The sequence below is a fragment of the Balaenoptera ricei genome, chromosome 16 (genome assembly GCF_028023285.1).
Source record: "Balaenoptera ricei isolate mBalRic1 chromosome 16, mBalRic1.hap2, whole genome shotgun sequence".
Taxonomy (NCBI): domain Eukaryota; kingdom Metazoa; phylum Chordata; class Mammalia; order Artiodactyla; family Balaenopteridae; genus Balaenoptera; species Balaenoptera ricei.
Window position 1 is genome coordinate 7,322,877 of NC_082654.1, and position 18,273 is coordinate 7,341,149.

An 18,273-nucleotide genomic window follows, 5' to 3' on the forward strand; every position below is an offset into this window, starting at 1 on the left:
ACCTTGAGGTTCCCGTTCAGATGATTCTATAGGATCAGCTTTACCTTGGGTTTATTTTGTCTGCAAGAGAATTTGGATTGCCTGTTCCTCAATTTTCAGAAGATGGCTTTTTCCTTTATGCAATTTTCTGTAGTGAGACTCTTTGCAGGATTAAAAAGTTCAGTCTGAGAGACTCATTAATCTTTCAGAAATTGGTCCCATCTCGCTTTAATTTAGTCAACACGAGATTTTTGAGAAAATCAGCCCTTTCCTAAAGACTGCATGAGCTTTAAAAAAAAAAAAAAAAAAAAATCTGCCGGAGTGTTTAGAAAAGTGCAAGTCCAGTTACAGGTGTTTTTACCTAACACAGGAAAACATCTGTCATAATATTTGGCGGATTGCAAAGCTGAGGCTGCGTGAGTCTGGGTGGCTTCCAAGCAGAATGGGTCAGAAATTGATGGAAACGAGCTTGGGCCTCCTCGTTCTGGGGTGGAGGGTGGCGCCTCCCTGAAGCTTCTCCTGCCCACTGCTGTTCTGCCCCTGGCGTTACACCTTCGCACCTTCTCAAAAGCCTGCTCCTTGTTTCTTAGGGGCCATGGGGAATGCATGCTCTTAGGTAGTCCTGCTGAAGTGGAGGGCTCGAACTGCTTCAGTTCATTCGTAATCTGGGTGAGTTACCAACAGCTACACCGCTGCAAAAAGATTCGGCACAGACAACTTCTGAAGGGACATGTCTGCACCACAAGTGGCGTTTTGTAGCATTAATGCCACCCCATGTTGTGTTTCTTTATGACAGGAAGGAAGAAAAAGGAAGCATCGAGATGGTATAATACTGATGACGCCTTAGGCTGGTGCCATCTGTTGGCTCAAGTCTGGGGGCCCTGACTCTGGCAAGGGCCCACTGCACCTCGTTTCGAGAAGTTGAGGCAATTGTCTGTTTAGGAGTTACTTTCTGATACTCAAGTGGTTGATTTTATAAGTGATGTATTTATATTTGGGGTTTTGGGAAACCTTAAGAAAATAACAGAATTACTTTGTTAAAGAGGTTCCCCTTGTCCAGCACCAGCAGGACTGTTACCCAGGTGGGCGCAGGGAATTCCAGAAAGTAGAGCTTTGGCTTTTGGAGTTTGAGCTGGGTCCTGTGCACCGTGGCCCTGGGCCGGGTACCCAAGCTCTCCATCCCAGCACCTAGGATGTGACATAATCATTCCTGCCTGTAGAATCATTTATGGGCAAAACACCCAGAACAAGGCCTGGTACAGACTGAACAAATGTTGAAGTCCTCTAATGAGGATCCTGTAAGGAAAAGATGATGTCAAAGATGCCCTGTTTTCTGGTCACCTCGAAGGGTCAGGCAGGACCGCTGCAGCCCTTCCTGCCCAGCTAGCCGTGTTCTCTGACCAGTGGTGGAAGGTGGGGGAGGTGGCAGGGAAAGCGACAATGGGATGGAACCCCCACTGGGAGGCCTCAAAGGCCCCTCTTGGCCAAAAGAGCCAAGACTGGGAAAGGAGGGTGACAAGGCCAGCGTGGGCTGGAGCTGCCGGAGAGGTCATCAGGTTAGTGTCTTTTCTGGAGTGAAGGTGTGTCTCTCCTGATGTGTACACCAGGCTTGTTTTCACACAGTCTTGTCTGCTTGTCGTCCTTCTTAGAAAGGTTACCGCCAAGACTGCCCCATCTTTCTCCACCCTCTCCTTTCCGGAGAGGAGGAAGCTCCGCCTGGTTCTGAACAGCGCCCCAAAGAGAAAAAAACCCGTCTGCCCAGCAGAGCCGGGAAGGGATCTGCTGTAACCAGATAGTGCTGTTCCCATTGAGTTTGGGGCTCTGACGTTTTCCTGTCCTTTTTGATGTATCTTCTAAGTGAACACATCCTCAGGCTATTGGTGAGACGTGTAAATATTGTCTTGTTTGTGGCCAGGCCCGTTGCCTCTGTCTCCTCTGCCCGGGCCTTTCAGCCCATGATGGCAAATGTGCCAGCAGAGGAATTAGAGAAATTGGCACCAGCAGGCTGCTTTCATACATGGAAACCTAACGTTGTGCAGTGTGGCTCGTTCATTTTTCTCTTTTTTTCCTGTCATGCATCCTAGGAGACGGAGGGGACTGGGGGAGGATTTGAGTCTCTTTGCCATCTGCCAGGGCTTTTTCCCAGTTCACTTGAGGCCCTATTGGCATTTTTGGGTCAGAAATAGAGGCCATGGTTTGTGTTCAAGCAGCAGCCTGGGGTCCCTGCGCTGTGTCCCCAGGCAGTGCCTGGGCCGGTTCCTCAGTAGTCAGTTGGGGGTCACAGAGCTCTGGCTTTTGGGGACCAGTGCTCTTTGGGGAGTAACATTGGTTTAAACAGAGCTTGTCCCAAAGTTTAATATGTACTGCTCAGGATGAGGGGGCACTGCCCTTTTAAACTGTCTTGCGTTACCATGTGCCTCTAGTTCCCGGAAATGGATTTGTACCCACTTTCCTCCTCACAGTAAATTTTCAGTATTGCTCATTCAAAAAAAAAATTTTCTTTTTTAAACAATTAATTCTCTTTAGCTAAAGATTCTAGTTGCATCTTCGGTTGAGGGACATACAGGTGAAGACGAAACACTCAAGTTTAATGGCTGCAAATATGCAAATTGTCCCTTTTTTTAACGTTCTAACTGCACGCAGCCCTTGTAGCCTCACGATTCCCAGCTTTTGTTTTCGTTGTGAGTTCTTTGTCGTGGAACCTGCAGTTGGAAGATCCCGGTCCAATCTGTGGTGGTGCTTCTCGGGGACCTGTCTGTATGTTTAAGAAAATGTTTTAATGCTCCTATGTGGAGCTTTCCTTTATCTAAATAACTGCTGTTCTTTGCGTTATTGCACCTAAAGTCCCCGGAGGACTATGTAAAATCTTAATCCATGGGAACATGGAAAATGATCCACGAGATCTGAGCCAGGCCAGGCTTGCTAGAACTCTGCTTTCCTCGCAGACAGATTTAAAGGAAGACACGCCTCAGACGCAGCCTCCTCCCTCCCAGCTTTGCTTCATAATGTTGGGGTTTAGTTGTTGACCTCTGTTGCCGTCCTAAAATGATAAATTCTAGATTGCACGCGTGGGTTGTTTTTCTGTCACTGTTGTTGTTTTTCCGGGCAGTATGAAAGGATCTGTGTTTTACGATAATACGGTAAAGAATACATTTGGACTTGAGCAATGTAATAACTCGTTTGATTCGTAACCAGAGTCATCTCAGAGCCAGATTTCAATATTGGCAAAGCATCGGGCTGCAGACCTGGCCCATCTCTTGGGGAATCTCATGCTCTAGAACTGTGCGAGACTTTTTCTTTTTATCCCGCCTGCCTGTTCACATTTAATTTGTTCTTAGCTGTGTGCAATGGATTAACATTTCATCAGGGTACATTAAGAGTGAATCGACATTAAAGCAGTCTTTTTCTGTTTTCCTCCTGTCACTGTTAGGCGATCAGAGGCGGGGGTGGGGGCACCTTTGGGAGGGGGAGGGAGCACCCGTCCAAAAAGTGCCCTGGTGAGGACGGGGGAGATAAGCCAGAGCTTCAGTGTGAAAATAATTCCCAGTTGCAGGTCGGGAGGCCTGGTTGGAGCCCGCAGCCGGTTTCATCAGTCTAACGAGATGTCACATGGAACAAAAGCTTTAGGGGTTTTATTTAGCTCCTAATCCGCACGCTGAGAGAGCCGAGGTCCATGTGAGCGCACCAGCCGGGAGGGGGGCCCAGCGGGCTGGATGCAGCCTCCTTTCTGGGACTGAGCCGTAAAGAAAAGACCTCTGGCGCTACCATTGGAGAGTGAGGCAAAGTTACCGTGAGTGTTGTGTTTTGTCTACTAAGGTTTCGGAGGATTAATAATTTAGGCCATACTTTGAAATAGAAAACCCACAGTTGGTTGTTCCTGCTGTCTTGGAAGGGATAGAATACAGCCAGGTCTGGTTTTGATGTATGTAATTGAAGATTTGTAAAGAAAGGCTTCCTCCTCTGCCTTGGCCGCAGTCATTTTTTTTCCCAATGCCGGTCCCCAGCAGGCATATAACTATCGGTCGATCTCAGAGCTGGGATGCTGCCGGCTGTTACGAGGGCCCCTGGGAGATCGCTGAGGCTCCGGGGAGGAGAAGCGCCCTGACGGACAGAGGCGGAGAGGGACCTTGGTACGAGCGGCCAAACCCTGGACTGCAGGATGTCACCATGCCCGGGGCCGCCGAGCCCTGCCTCTACCGGGAGGCCTTCTACAACTCGGTGGCCGGAAGGAAGAGCTCCGTTCCCGACTTTGCCTTTTACGACAGCAGACAGGCGGTGATGTCAGCTCGCGGGGCCCTGCTGCCGCGGGATTACTACAGCGACCCGGCCGGAGCCGCCCGGGCCCCCAGAGAGCCTCGGCACCATCACGACCTGGGAGCTGGCCAGCTGCTACCCGGTTATGGAGCGCTGGGCAGCAGGATGACATGGGAGCCAGTGCAAGGCCGGGCCCCTGTCCTGCAGGACACCGGTCACCTGTACCGGGATCCCGGAGGTAAAATGATCCTTCAGGGGCAGCGATCACAGAGCGGGGCCCCATCGCCTGTGCGGTACTCTGGGGAGCTGGCCGACAGCAGGTTTGGGGCGGAGGCACCCGCCTACCCTGCCAGCCAGGTCTACAGCGATGTGGGCGAGAGGCCTGTGGATTCCGCCACCGCTACCAGGCAGGCGGCCCCCACATGCCTGGTCGTGGACCCTGGAGCGGCTGCTGCTTCCGAGGTCAGCCTGGGAACAGCCCCGGGCGCCCTGAACCGAGGCTACGGACCTGCCCGGGAAGGCGTCTACCCCAGGACAGCTTCTGAGAATTGCGAGGCCGACCTGTCTGCCTTCCCGGGGCCCGGTGGCAGCAAGAGGAGCGCGATGCCCGAGTTCCTGGCCTTCCTGAGGGCGGAGGGCGTGGCGGAGGCCACGCTGGTGGCCCTGCTGCAGCAGGGCTTCGACTCCCCAGCTGTCCTGTCCACAATGGAGGACGCGGACATCAAGTGCGTGGCGCCCAACCTGGGCCAGGCCCGCGTCCTGAGCCGCCTGGCCGGCAGCTGCAGGACGGAGATGCAGCTGCGCAGGCAGGGCCGGGGAGGCTCCCTGCCCCGGACGCGCTCCAGCAGCTTGAGCCACCGAAGCGAGCTCCACGGTGACTTGTCTGGTCTGGACGCCTCAGCCCTGCGGCCCCAGCCGGCAGGGCCCGTGCAGGCGACCTCCCCCCACGCTGCAGATCCCGCTTGCCGCCCCTCCAGCGCGCCATCCCAGCATCTCCTGGAGACCGCGGCTACCTACTCTGCCCCGGGGGTGGGCGCCCAAGTCCCCCACCTTCCCTCCAACTCCGGGTACAGCTCTCCCACCCCTTGCGCCCTGACAGCGCGGCTGGGCCCTACGTACCCCCCGCAGGCCGGGGTGGCCTTGACTAACCCGGGCCCCGCCACCCCGCTGCAGCCAGGCCCCAGAACTGCCTACTCCACGGCGTACACGGTGCCCATGGAGCTGCTGAAGCGGGAGCGCGGCGCCCCCCTGGAGCCCTCCACCCTGCTGCCGGCCAGCCAGAGCCTCCGCACGCCCCACTCGCCCTACCAGAAGGTGGCCCGGCGGACGGGGGCCCCCATCATCGTGTCCACCATGCTTGCACCGGAAACAAGTAATGCACCCCCTCCCTGCCTTTCCTCGTTTGGGACGAAGTGGGGGCAGAGATTTGAGCACAGGACAGTAGGTCCTTGTGTTCCTGTTGCTCTCTGGCCGAGCCCGGAGAGACCAGCCCTCCCCTGGACTTGCTCACGCTTACACACACACTCCGCCGAACCGGGCACCACGGCCAGCTAGCAAACTGGCGAGGGTTCTCTTGGGTGAAATAGATTTGTGGTTCAGGCTGACCCACTGGGATGGCATTGCCTTCCTTTTTCTCTAGTTGAGCTCAAGCTGATTTGTGAATTTCCCTTTATGGTAAGGAAACACAACTGTGTTTATGGGAGAAACCCAGAAATCATTCAGAACAGGATGAAACCCTTAGCTCACGAGCGGTGGCAGCTTCTCCAGTTCACATTCAGTGGCTTTGGAGAAGGCGAGATATTTGTCCAACGCCTCCCGTAAATCGTTCATCGTTCACTTGCCATTAGAAGTGCATTATAGCGTGGAAACGCACCTCTGAAGGGTCTACACAGTATCAGAGGTAGAATTAATCACTGCAGAGCTAAAAACGGGTATGCTTCCAGAATTGTGTGTTAAACAAAGCAAGATGTTGAAATCCCTTAGAACTCCCTGTTTCAAAAACAGACTTAGCCTCACATATTGGAAAACACGGTTGGGAATTCTGCTTACTTGTAGGGAAGAATATATTTCCAAGTTGAGGAAAGAGAGAAGGATCCTAGCTGTTCTCTTCAAAACACGAGACAAGTGTAATTGAATGCATGTGTTTCCCTGGGCATCTGGATAAAGTTCCAGGTGGACATCCTCTGAGCAACACTTAAGAATTTTTATTTCGACTCTAGAATCTTTCCTGGCCATTTAAGCTGTAAATCAGCTTTCTTCCTTTCTTTCCCCTTTCCTCCCCAACATAGTTTAGAGAACTGAATCTTTTTTTTTTTTTAAGTATTTTTTTAAATTATTTATTTATTTATTTATTTATGGCTGTGTTGGGTCTTCGTTTCTGCGCGAGGACTTCCTCTAGTTGCGGCAAGCGGGGGCCACTCTTCATCGCAGTGCGCTGGCCTCTCACTATCGCGGCCTCTCTTGTTGTGGAGCACAGGCTCCAGACGCGCAGGCTCGGTAATTGTGGCTCACGGGCATAGTCGCTCCGCGGCATGTGGGATCTTCCCAGACCAGGGCTCGAACCCGTGTCCCCTGCATTGGCAGGCGGACTCTCAACCACTGCGCCACCAGGGAAGCCCCTGAATCTTTTTTAAATGAGTTTTTTTTTTTTTTCCTGAATAACTAGCATTATAGGGTGGAGATAGTGGGACGAAAATCGTGGTAAAAATAAGATGTACCTTTTTGAAAATACCCCTTAAATAGTCATGGGTGGGACTGGGAGCCTTATCTTGCAGCTCTGAGATACTGCATTAGGGTTATCTGTTACATTGGTGAAGCCGGTGATGATTTGGCTACTCATAGACTGAAATGGCTGTTGCTTTACATGCTGACCTCCACACACGTTTCTTTCTTATTTCCAAAGGGACGCTGGTTGGATTTTTCTGTTGTCTCTCCCTGTAGATTGTGGTTTTGTCTCATGTATGGATTTTCTTTTTAAGTCTTATCGTAAAATTTATTTGACTTTTTTTTTTTTTAATCAATGTGTGACAGGAGGGAAGTCAGACAATATTTCCCAGGCCCTGTGTCTTCCCCCTCACAGTCAAACATTCTTTCTTTGCAACCAACTAATTTGCATGGCGATGACATTTGTTGCTTCAGTAATTTCATCTGATAATGGCTGGGCTTGCAAAGCGGATCTGAAAACATATTCCTTAATTATGTGTTGCTAAGCAACGGGAGGGTTTGGTCATAATCACAGAAAGATTATCTCCACGCTGAAGTCCTGGAAAGGTTTTGCTTAAGGAGGACCTGTTAAATTGCCTTCTTTTCTTCTTTTTTTCTGTTTATTTTGCACTGCCTTCTAACAAAAACAGTCGCTGTTATTTGGGTACGGGGGTGAGGGATCTTATTTAAGTTGTTTGGAGTGTGATTGTTAACACACGGTTTTGCAGACCGAGGGATATTGATTTTTGTTTCATTTGCATGGCAGCAAGCCAGTGCCAAGAAGTCTGCAGTCGGAAGTCTGCCAGCAAAAAAATTTCTCTGTCAGATGATCTGTCCCGTAGCAGTGGTTCCTCTCATTCCTTCTCGAACGTTCAGTGTGTCATCTTCTCCCCCGAAAACAGTGTGTCAGGGACCGGGGTAGGAGCTTGGCTTCCCCGGGAGCTTTGAGCCTGGATACATGGCATTTTGTGTGGCAGATTTCATGAAGTCAATAGCCAGATTGGGATCTGTTGGAACCTACAGTCCATAACATTCACGGTTAAGGAAACCACCGCAGACCTCGGGTCTAGAAACCTGAAGCTCACAGGGGCAGCTCTACCGCTGCGGCTGCTGAGCTGAAACGGGAGACTGCGATCTTTAAATCCAGATCGAGCCGCCTTGGACATTTGCGGCAAAACCAGCATGAATAAATCTTCATTCTGGTTTTCGCTTAACTCACGTGTTTCCCTCTGATCTGGAGGGGCAGGGGATGCCAGGAGGTGGACTTATCTCCTCTCTCCCTTTGGAGGAGTGATCTGAGTGTTTGCAGTGGGTGGGTTGTTTGTTTTTAAGTGCTTGGTTTTATTTTTATACGCTTTGGATATTTTAATTTTTTCATCTTTTGTACATTTTTTAAAGTGACTTTCCATTTACAGTTATTACAAAATACTGGCTATATTCCCTGTGTTGTACAACATATCCTGGAGTAGATATTTTAATTTATATTTACTTTTCTCGGTCCATGAACTACCTGCTTCATCTTGGTTGGCTTTGTTGCTATAAATACCAGGCTCCTGTTTGCTAGTCCATGGACCCGGCAGTGGAGGGTGACCAGGTGAGGACGGGCCCCAGGGCAGCCCCCAGCCCCCGTGACGCGGGTTGAGTGGGGCCGCATGTCAGACCCACGGGAGTATCGGTACCCAGTGGATCTGCTGTCGTTTACACACTGACCTGCTCGACTGGGGCACAAGCTGCGGAACCTTCTGGCAGCGGCTCTAACCCAGCGATGCCCCCTCCCCCCCACGTCACATGGTGTCGACCTCGGCCAAGGATTTGCCGTCGCCCAAGTCCCCCCCCTGTGCCGGGTGCAGCCGGGTGCATCGTGTGAACAGCAGTGCTGCGGCCATCTTCACGGTTTTGTCCTCCGCGAATACAGCGCCACACACGGGCTGCAGGGGCCCCAGAGCTTCCAACGTGAGAGATGCAGCCCCAGCCCGCTCTCTTTCTGGCCCTTTTCAGTTTCCTTCCAGGCATTTTTCTCGATTAAGTGCATCCGTGACCCCCATCTAGTTGCCGGGGGCACTGCCCAAAGACCCTTCAGGACAGGACAGGACAGGGGTGTCTGCAGCCCATTTATACTGGGGGCGTGGGAGAGGCTGGTGGTGTCACAGTGTTACCTGTCACCAGAGCTGGTCACTTGCGTGGCAGTGTTTGATGTGATACTGATATCTTGGCACTGGTTTCCGGCACCGTGGGAGTGCATGCCGGGTCTCCTGGGTAGGAAGTCCCATCAGAATCAGAATGGAGGATTGTTCCTGTCAGGCCTACGCACGCCTGGTGATTCCGCCCGTGTCCTTGCCTTTGTTTTTGAAGGTCCCTCTGCACATGAAGATCTGTGCTGGGGACTGGGGTCCAGACAATTCACTGGTTCTGAGGGTGATGACCCTCAAACCATCAGCCTGGAGGAGGCCATCATGCGGCCCCAAAGACACCCTCCCGCCAAGCCAACTGGTCACACCCATTCCCCACCCGCAAAGCAGAGCCAGCCCAAGAAGGGTGGGCTCAGCCAGACCCCTGCATGTCAGTATGTGGGGACCGTGCCCCTGAGCTGGCCCTGCAGAGCAACGGGATGGTGACACCAGCTCTTCCGTTGTCAGGATCCTGCAGCCTGCCCAGGGAGATGTGTAAAGGAAGTAGACCTCTCCCAGGCTGCGGTCCAGGGCAGGGTTCCTGAGCACAGACCCCTGGGGGCCGGTCCCCTCAGCACTGCTCCAGCCCCTGCTGTGTTCTGGGCTTGGGGTCAGATGTTTGGTGCTCACAAGTGGATGGACCCCAGCCTGGGCTTCAGGTGCATCCCCCCACCCTCCGCCCAGTTAATACATAAGAGAACAGTTACTGCAGTGTGACACAAGGGCCAGGATCGGGACACACGTGGGGAGCCTGCAGCACCTGGGGAGGCATCCCCAAGGAGCGTGAGTGCGCTGGCAGGGGAGGCTGAGGGCAGAGCTCAAGCTCCAGAATGACCGTCAAGCTGCAAACGCTGTGGCCGGGCTAAGGGAGAGGACGCTGCCCAAAGCAGCACGAGGGTGGTCGTATGTGCAGGTGTAGCCCGAGAAGGCTGTCACGGTCCTGGCTGTTGCCCTGTGACTCTCTGGAACGGGCTTTCTTGAAGAGTGATATACCTCCACGGTCAGGAAATCCTAGCCACGTGGAGCTGGCGGGGGACTCGTCCAGGGTCACCCAGCAGGACTCGCCTCCTCCTCTGCCCGGGGCCCCTCTCCCCAACAGTCTCCCTTCCAGGTGGAGCCCGGGAAGGAGCCGTGTACTTCCAAGGTGCTGACAGCTAGGCCATTCCAAGTAAAACACCTGAAATAAGTCCAAGGTCGATAAAATCGACAGGCTTTTGTTTTGCTTTTGCACTTGGAGGGTGTTTCGGGCTGGCCACTGGATGCGTGGGTTTAGAGTCCAAGGTTGCCCTTTGGTTGGTTCACTCTTCTTCCCTTCCTCACTCAGGGTGCCCCCCTTGGCTGGGCCAGCTTTGAAAATGATGCTTTTATCATTGTCATTGTTCCTTGGTCACTTCTCAGGCCGGGAGGCAGGACTCTGGCTTTGGGGCACTCAGCTCAGAGTCTGGGCTTATCCCACAGCAATCTGTCCCTCAAAATAGCCTGCTCTGACCTTTTGGGTGTGGACTTGGTCCTTCTGTCCATGGAGGACAGCATCTAGGTAAGCTGTGGTCTGGTGGCCTGGAGGCGTCCCAGCTGCTATCTGTGCCATGGCAGAGGGCCACGCTGCCAGGCCTGAGTCACAGAAAAGCTTAACGGGCCTTTCACAGAACTGGGTATCTGGACCCTTCTGTCAATTCACCTCTTCTGTGGAACCCCCCCGTAACCCTGATGGCTCAGACCCCCTCTGCAAGGGTGTGTATCAATGATCGTACAAGGAGTGTGATCTGTGGGGACTTGGGTTTGGACCCCAGTTCTGTGCCTAATAATCTGGGAATACCCCCCTCCCCCTTACTGGTGAAATGGGCTCCTGGCCACTTGGAGGTTCTGAGGTCATTGTAGGTTTTCTGCCTAATGTGATGTGAGACACAGAGAAGGTGGTTAATGAAGCTGTTCCTTGCTGTGCTTTCCTGCGAGTTAGTTTAAAGGAACTGATCTGTGGTCTCTCGGGGGAAGATGGGGCTAAGACTATTGCTGGACACCGGCCAGCTCTGCCCGAGCTCCTGTCACCAGACCCTCTTCGTGTGGCCTGAGCAGCACCAAGTTGCCCGGCACAGGCTGACCATGCCTTCTCATCTCTAGATGGGCGTTTGGTCTTCCAGTTTTACAGAGTGGCTCTGAGTAATAAAGAGTGGGGCCTCATCCAGCGGGGCCTCACTGGCCTCTGCCTTCAGGAAGTGGCCTGTCGGACGTGGCTTTGGTCTCTAGGTAACAGTTCTGTGTATTAGTATCTCTTTCCAACCCCAAACTCCTCCAGGGATGATTGCCTCTCTGAAATGCTTAGAAGAGGTGGCAGTCTCGTCCACGGTGCCAGTTAGATTTTCCAGGGGGCACAAGTGCCTGAGCCCAATGCACAGATGGGGTGAGCCTCGGTGCATTTATCTGCCCAAGAAAAGGCAAGGCCAACAGACCCCCTCGCCACGTTACTTCTTCACATGACCCTTGCCCTTGAGCGTCCAGTGTCCACTGGACACTGGGCTTCTCTAACTTACCTTCTACTGGGTGGACCTGGGTGGGCCATGGGGCCCAGGAAGCAAAACCCAAAGTCCTCACTGGCTTTTGGTATCAGACACCTGATTGGCAAATATTTTCTCCCATTCTGCAGTTGTCTTTCCACTTTCTTGATATTGTCCTTGAAGCACAGAAGTTTTCATTTTGATGAAGTCCAGTTTATTTTTTTCCCCCCTCTGGTTGCTGTGGTTTTGGTGTCATCATCCAAGGTCATGAAGATTTGTGCCTCAGTTTCCTTCCTAAGAGTTTTGTGTAGTGTTAGCTCTTACATTTAGGTCCTTTTGCACCATCCTGAGTTGACTTGAATCTGGAGTGTGGTAGGGGTCCCACTGCATTCTGCTGCCCGTGGATACTCAGTTGTCCCAACACCGTTTTTAAAAGAGAAAAATCAACATATATTAACGTGGAAGATTTTCAGGTGTTTGGAACCTATTTCTTGTCCCTAAGATTACGCAAGGCAAGAATTCTAAAGCTATTTGATAGGCTCTTTGCTAGTACATGGGTTTTTTTTTTTTTTAAGTTTATGAAAGGGAAATAATGCTTTAATCCATAACTGATTAGCCCTTGTTAGCAATATAGAAGCTAAATGTACTTAAGTTAATGTGCTGCTGGGTGTGTTTTACCCACCTCTGAGGCTGGCTTACACAAAGGGCTTTTTTAGTTGTTTTCCATGTAAAGGGGGAAAAAAACCCAAGACTGTTGACTTTTACTTGCTCCCTCCTGCTCCGGGAACAGGAAGGCACATGGCAGTTAAATTTAGCCAAACAGTGGTGCTCAGCATATGAATAAAACACCCTTTGCCAAATTGTTAGGAGAGCATAAAATCAAACCTGTAAACACTCATCCCCACTGAGAGGGTGGGCGGTTCCTGGGGATGCGTTCTGAGTGCGGTTGAGAACTGATCCCAGGAAGAGTTTGCAAATGTGAGCGGAACAGCTTCTTGTTTAAACGTGGGAGAGCTGGGTGAGAAAACTCTGGTGCAGAGTTTGTACTAGTAAATGAGGTCTCTGGGCTGTGCTCCCGGGGACGGGAGGCGACGGGAGGAGAGCCGGAACTCACTCTGATGCCTGCTCAGCTGTGTGCAGTGCTGGTGAGGCCGATGGGGAGCGAGGCCTCCCGATACTGGCTTAGTAGGAAAACGTCGCCCCCCGCAGGGCTCAGAGGGAGCTCCTGGCCCCAAGTTGCCCCTGATACGCCTCTTGCTCTCTACCAGGACTGGGGTTGGAGAAGCCAGCCTTGAGTGCATCTAGGGCTTACCCAGCCCAATAAATAAGAGTAAATGTCACCATTCTGCAGTATTGGACCACAGTTATCTCATCTGAATTCCCAGGAAGACTGTAGGCATTTCCCCTTTCAAGATGGAAATTCTGAGGATCAGAGAGGTTAGCACTCTTCCCCAGGTCACACAGCAGGACAGGGATTTGGGGCCAGCCTGTCTGACTCCAAACTTGTGCTTGGTCACTGTGTCATGATGAACCACCAAGCACAGCACGTTAGGACAGCATGGGAAATTCAACAGTGGTATGAAGTCAGGGAAGGGCGGGGGACACCAGCCCATGCTGGAAACCAAGGTCCATGTCAGCAAGAGGAAGTAAAGAGGGTGATTCCAGAGTAGGAGTCCCAAGGTGCTCTGACGGTCACTTCCCCAAGTGTGACGTTGGGAAGATGGACCTACTTACCCCTCAGAGAGCTCTGACGACCACGTCACATGGGCTGGCCCAGGCTTTGCACGTGGGTAAGCTCAGTGCTTGTGTGGCCCCAGGGGCACCTACTGGTGCTTGCCTGTCCCTAGCTGGTGCCCTGCAGGACTGCACTTGGATCCACGCTGTTTGCTGCAGAGCCAAGCCCCTTTCCTCTCTGTACTGTGCTGCCCTCTGGGAGAGTCAAGGAAATTAATTCTTCTGTGTGATTAAATGGAATGTAAAATGTTCTTTGGTCCTAAGAGGATTTAAGCCTGGCCATCAGGAAGAGCTCTAACACACACAAGGGTAAAACTGAGTGGATGGAAAAATAAGCGCAGGAAAAGATGAAGCTGGGTGATAAGGCCAGAACTCAGCACTCCCTGAAGTCCTGTGCACAAGGACAGCTGAGAATTTCACTCTGAGCTTCCTAGCAACCAAAGTAAAGAGGGAAATGAGATCTCTTGAAAGATTCACATTGCTCCTAAGGTGGGACCAGTGAGCCCTTTGCTCAAAAAAATCCTTTTTCTGAGCAATCACGAGCTGAATTTCTCCCGCCCTCAACAACATGTCTAAAGAATCAGCATCTGCTCTAGATGTGCAGTGTTCCCTCCCCATCATGCCTCAACCTGCACCCTCCCATTCACAGGCTCTACTACCTTGTGACAACTTCCTGCATCTCATCTAAAAATTTTGTTAAAATTTTTACTAGGGCCTTATCCAGTCAAAGTTGATAAGTTCACAGGCGCAGGCTTGGGGCCTGGCTGGGCTTCTCCTGCAGCAGACAGCTGACTTCCTCTCCAGGGTGTCTGCTGCTTCTTTAGCCCAGCCCTCGGTGGGCATTGCCAAGTCCACAGGGAAGTGGCGATTCTTCTCAGTTGAGGGGGCTCTGCCTGGGGAGTTGAATGCTGTCGCCAGCAGCTCAGCCTGAGCCGGTCCCTTCCCCCTCCACCTACAGTGCTTAAAGCTCACCTCTCAACCTAACCGGCTTTCCTGCTGGGGAGTTGTCTATTAAATGCTTTATATTTGAAGAAATAAATATGACTTTGTGATGGGTTCTAGTGTTTTCCTGTGAACTGGGCTTTGAGTCTGGATCGCTTTAGACGTAAAGTTACAGAGGAAAAGAGCAGGGCGGGGACGTCCAACCAGCTGTTGCACTTGGGAGAATTAGCTTCCTGGCTGCTCTGGGGCCTAAGGGCAGCACGCTTGGCCTCTGGCCCGCCGGACAGCAAGCCTGTTAAAGGGTCCTTAAGAATCACTTTCCTTTTGGGTTTTAGAGCCACAGGAAAAACTAAGTTATCTGGAAGCCTTGTGCTTCTTCCGCCTCCATCCCGGCCTTGGTGGCTGCCATAGCTAAGAAACAGGGCGGCATTTTGTTTTTATGGGCCCTTGGGCCAGGCAGTGCAGTTCGAAAAATAAGCCTGAGTCTGCTAGGCTCTTCCAGTGGCCTTTAGGGCGAAGGGCATCTTGTCTGTTCCTCAGGGGCCCTGGTGGGGTCGGTCCATCTGATGCCAGGGGGCTAGCCAACCAGAGAGGCAGCAGCCCAGGAGGGCTCGGGGCGTGGGGCACGCGGAGGCCGACCTGCTCTCCTGGCGACGCGTCTGCTGTGGCCCCTGTCGACCTGGGCCAGGCGAGCCTGGGGGGCCAGTGTTGTTCTACTGCTGCTTCCTGTGCTTTGGAAGGAAGGGCCCTTGCAGGCACCAAGAAGAGTGGGGCGTCCTCGGTCTGGTTGGGGACCCCCTCCAAGGGGTTCCCTGGCCCCAGTCTGTCCCGGCTGTGCCGAAGCCCACCTGCTGGGTGCCAGGCCCCTCCAAATGCTCACCTGGAGAGGGGTCGGGGCAGGTGATTTATGCTGTTAGTGGGATGACTGCAGCCTCCCCTGGTCCCACCAGCCCGGCATGAGCCCATCACAAACAAGCTGGCGGCACTCAGGCCAGCGTGTGGGCCTGCAGCGCCTGCCTCTGCCAGACTCCTGGCATCCGTTTGTTCTTTTCTCATCTTTATTTCACTTTATTTGTCTTAAACATCCCCTTCTGTTGTTGCCATGGGCACATTTTTAGAACTTGAGAAATAAGTGAAATACCCAGTGGCCTCCGCTGGCCGTCCCCACGCCGTGGGCAAGGCCTTCCTGGAAGTCCCCGAGGCTCAGAGGCTCAGCCCATCCCTTCTCAGCCCCCGGCCAGGGGGAGACACCGGCCTGGGCTGCTCGGCTTCCCCGCCCAGTGTCGGGGCTCCAGGCGGGGCGCGGATTTCTGAACACCCCCCGCTTGGGGGAGGCTGTGGGTGGAGAACAGACTTTGTGTGCCTCACATGTGGTCCTTGGAGTTGCTGCTGAGTTTGGCGTTAATAAGAGAACCAGCGATTGCTCCCCTATCCGGGACGATGCTCTCAGGGCGGCAAAGCACAATTCCGAGAGGAGACGGTGACGCAGCGGTGCCAGCATGGGTGGCTTTTCCTTTGGTGTTGGCCACACACTCATGAGGACGGTCTCCCACCGCGATGCCCTGGCATCTGGCACCATTAATGAGCTAATTGTTGAATGAATCTCTGAGCAGTAACGGAAGAAGGTGACCGAGGAGGCTCTCTCGGGCAGGGCTCTGCGTGCAGGCTTAGCGAGATCGCCCAGCACGTGTGGCGAAGGGCGTGGATCGGGTTTTTCCCCAGGCTGATTGGAACCTCAAGGAAACAGACATGGTAACTCCCTACACACTGCGAGTATTTTCTAGCAAGAAGCTGCTGTGAGGAGCTCTGTCCTCCCACGAGGCCTGATGGCCCGACCGTCTCTGCAGTTACTGTTTAGAAGGGACAGACTGTGTCCTCCCTCCGTCTAAGGTGGTGACTGGGTGTGAGAGGCCCGCGACACCCAACAGCTGTGGGTCACCTGGGCCCCGGCTCTGTCTTGTCCACGTGGCCCAGAGCTGGTCAAAGCTCAGTCCTCTGAGCTCATCCAGCCCCGAGGCCCTGGCCTGCCGGACAGCAAGCCTGTTAAAGGGTCCTTGAGAATCACTTTCCTTTTGGGTTTTAGAGCCACAGGAAAAACTAAGTTATCTGAAAGCCTTGTGCTTCTTCCGTCTCCATCCCGGCTGAGGCTCCAGTGCCTCAGCAAGCCCTGCCTGGCCACAGGCCACCTCCAGGTTGCGCCTCGTAAGGACAGTCCTGGCTGAATCCTTTTAGGGGCAGAGCAGAGGTCAAGGGCCAAGCTGACATCTTCTGAACCAGGTTTCTTATCAGACGGGCCCATGGGTGTAGCTGGGTCTTAGGACTTTGCGAAGTGAGTATGTGTCCCTGAGAGTGGCTGGGGGAGGGGCCGTGTACTCATGGGTCACTTTCCCCCTGTGGGGGCTTTGACTTGCCTGGATGCAGCCTTCCCATCTCCATGGTTCTGAGGGCTCCACGGGCAAGCAGCAGACCAGACCTGGGGTGGGCTCTGGGCACGTCTCAGCTTGGGAGGAATGGAGGATGGAGGGGCTTTGTCTCTTCCCTGGCGCCACAGGATTACATTGCATGGCAGTTACCACCCCAGTGATTGACCCTTCAGGCCTCAAAATCCAGAGTGACCCCAAAGGGAAAGGTCTGTCTCTACCATGAGAAACAGCAGATGATGGTTCTTGATTTATGATTGATGAATTCCCAGCCGAGCATCTGTGATTGGTAGGCAAGCCAGTGCTGGGGTCAGGGGGGGACCTGAAGGCCTGCCTCGGCCCACTGAGGTGAGAGCACCTGTCTGTCAGAGTGGGCGGGCCCCAGGGCCGGGCGGGTGGCATCTGTGGCTCTGTCGGTGTCAGGCGTGTGCAGTTGGGTCCCCAGGGAGATGCAGGAGTGGCATGTGATTGTCCCCGATTGTCCGCGGTGAGCCCTGGCGTTGAGGCTGAGCCGCTGATGTGAGACAGACCTGGCCTGCCACGTGGTCGCTCTGTGACCTTGGATGAGCTTCTCTCACCGCACAGTCTCTGCGTCCTCGTTGGCAATACAGCAGTAGCTCTCAAGGAGTTTCTCTAACACAGGGTTTGAATGAGAAAGTGCCAGAGAAGCACCCAGCACAGCAGCCAGTCTAAACAGACAAGAACCAGTGGGACTGGCTTTATCTCTTCGTCCTGGTGCCCCATGGACAGTGTCCTTATACCTTCTTGCCGTCTCCCAGCTACCCAAACCTTGGGTTGCCTGCGTGGGCCGTTTTGGGGTGCGTAGGTGACTTTATAGATGCAATGAAAGATTGCAAGTCCATTAAGGAAAAACGTCTGAGGGCAGCGGTGCCAGCTGCGTGACTTACTGCTTTGCAACTTGAGGCTGGTCTCAGGTGTTTCCCGGCTCCCAGGCACGTCACTGTCCAGTCTGGTCTGATTACTGTGGTGGAGGGACCCCCGGGCTGCAGAGAGCTGTTTTAATCTGCAGGTGACGCTGAGCCAAGGGGGGTATGTCTCTCCAGCGAGCTCCAGAGCAGCTCAGGACTTGGAAAGCCGCCCTTGAGTTCAGAATCTCAGGGTTCCTGGCTCGTGAGCTGGGACCAGAGTGGAGCCGCCACCACGGGGGAAGAGCAGGCCCTGGACGCCCACCTCACGGCCAGTCTCCGCCTCCTGCTGTGGCGCTGCTGGCCAGTGGCTGGAGGTAAGGCGGGCCCCGACCAAGGAGCAGTGGGTGAGCGTGGCTGGCTGAGCCCTGGCTTTGGGTCAGCGCCCTTGAGGAGCGCTGAGACACAACATTGAGGATCCTGTCAGCGAGTGGCCTGGGAGCCCCCTTTCACCCTTGAGAAGTTCATGCCCTATTAGCTGTGGTCTAGGGCGAGGCCCTGAGGCTCATCTCTTCGACAGACTTGGAGGAGCTGCCATAAGGAAGGAGGGCACGGGGAAGGCACAGGCCGCTGGGCTGCCTTCTGACCCCTGGCGGTCCCGGCGGAGACAGGGCAGTCCCGTAAGAGAACGAGCGCCAGGGGATTCCATCGGAGC

At 53.5% G+C, this 18,273-nt stretch overlaps 1 protein-coding gene across 10 annotated transcripts in view; it reads left to right on the top strand.

Annotated features, from left to right (window-relative positions):
• The window catches only part of CTBP2 (C-terminal binding protein 2), a 165,005-nt gene that overhangs the window by 120,879 nt on the left and 25,853 nt on the right, over window positions 1-18,273 (top strand). For 7 of the 10 annotated variants that reach the window (XM_059900533.1, XM_059900539.1, XM_059900534.1 and 4 more), the window contains one exon: window positions 17,723-17,935. The exons of 2 other annotated variants lie outside the window; for them this stretch is intronic. In XM_059900533.1, coding sequence (XP_059756516.1) covers window positions 17,723-17,935 — 213 coding nt within the window. Of the gene's footprint in view, window positions 1-3,969; window positions 5,606-17,722; window positions 17,936-18,273 lie in introns of those variants that run through there. One more of the 10 variants, XM_059900529.1, reaches the window with a different exon arrangement.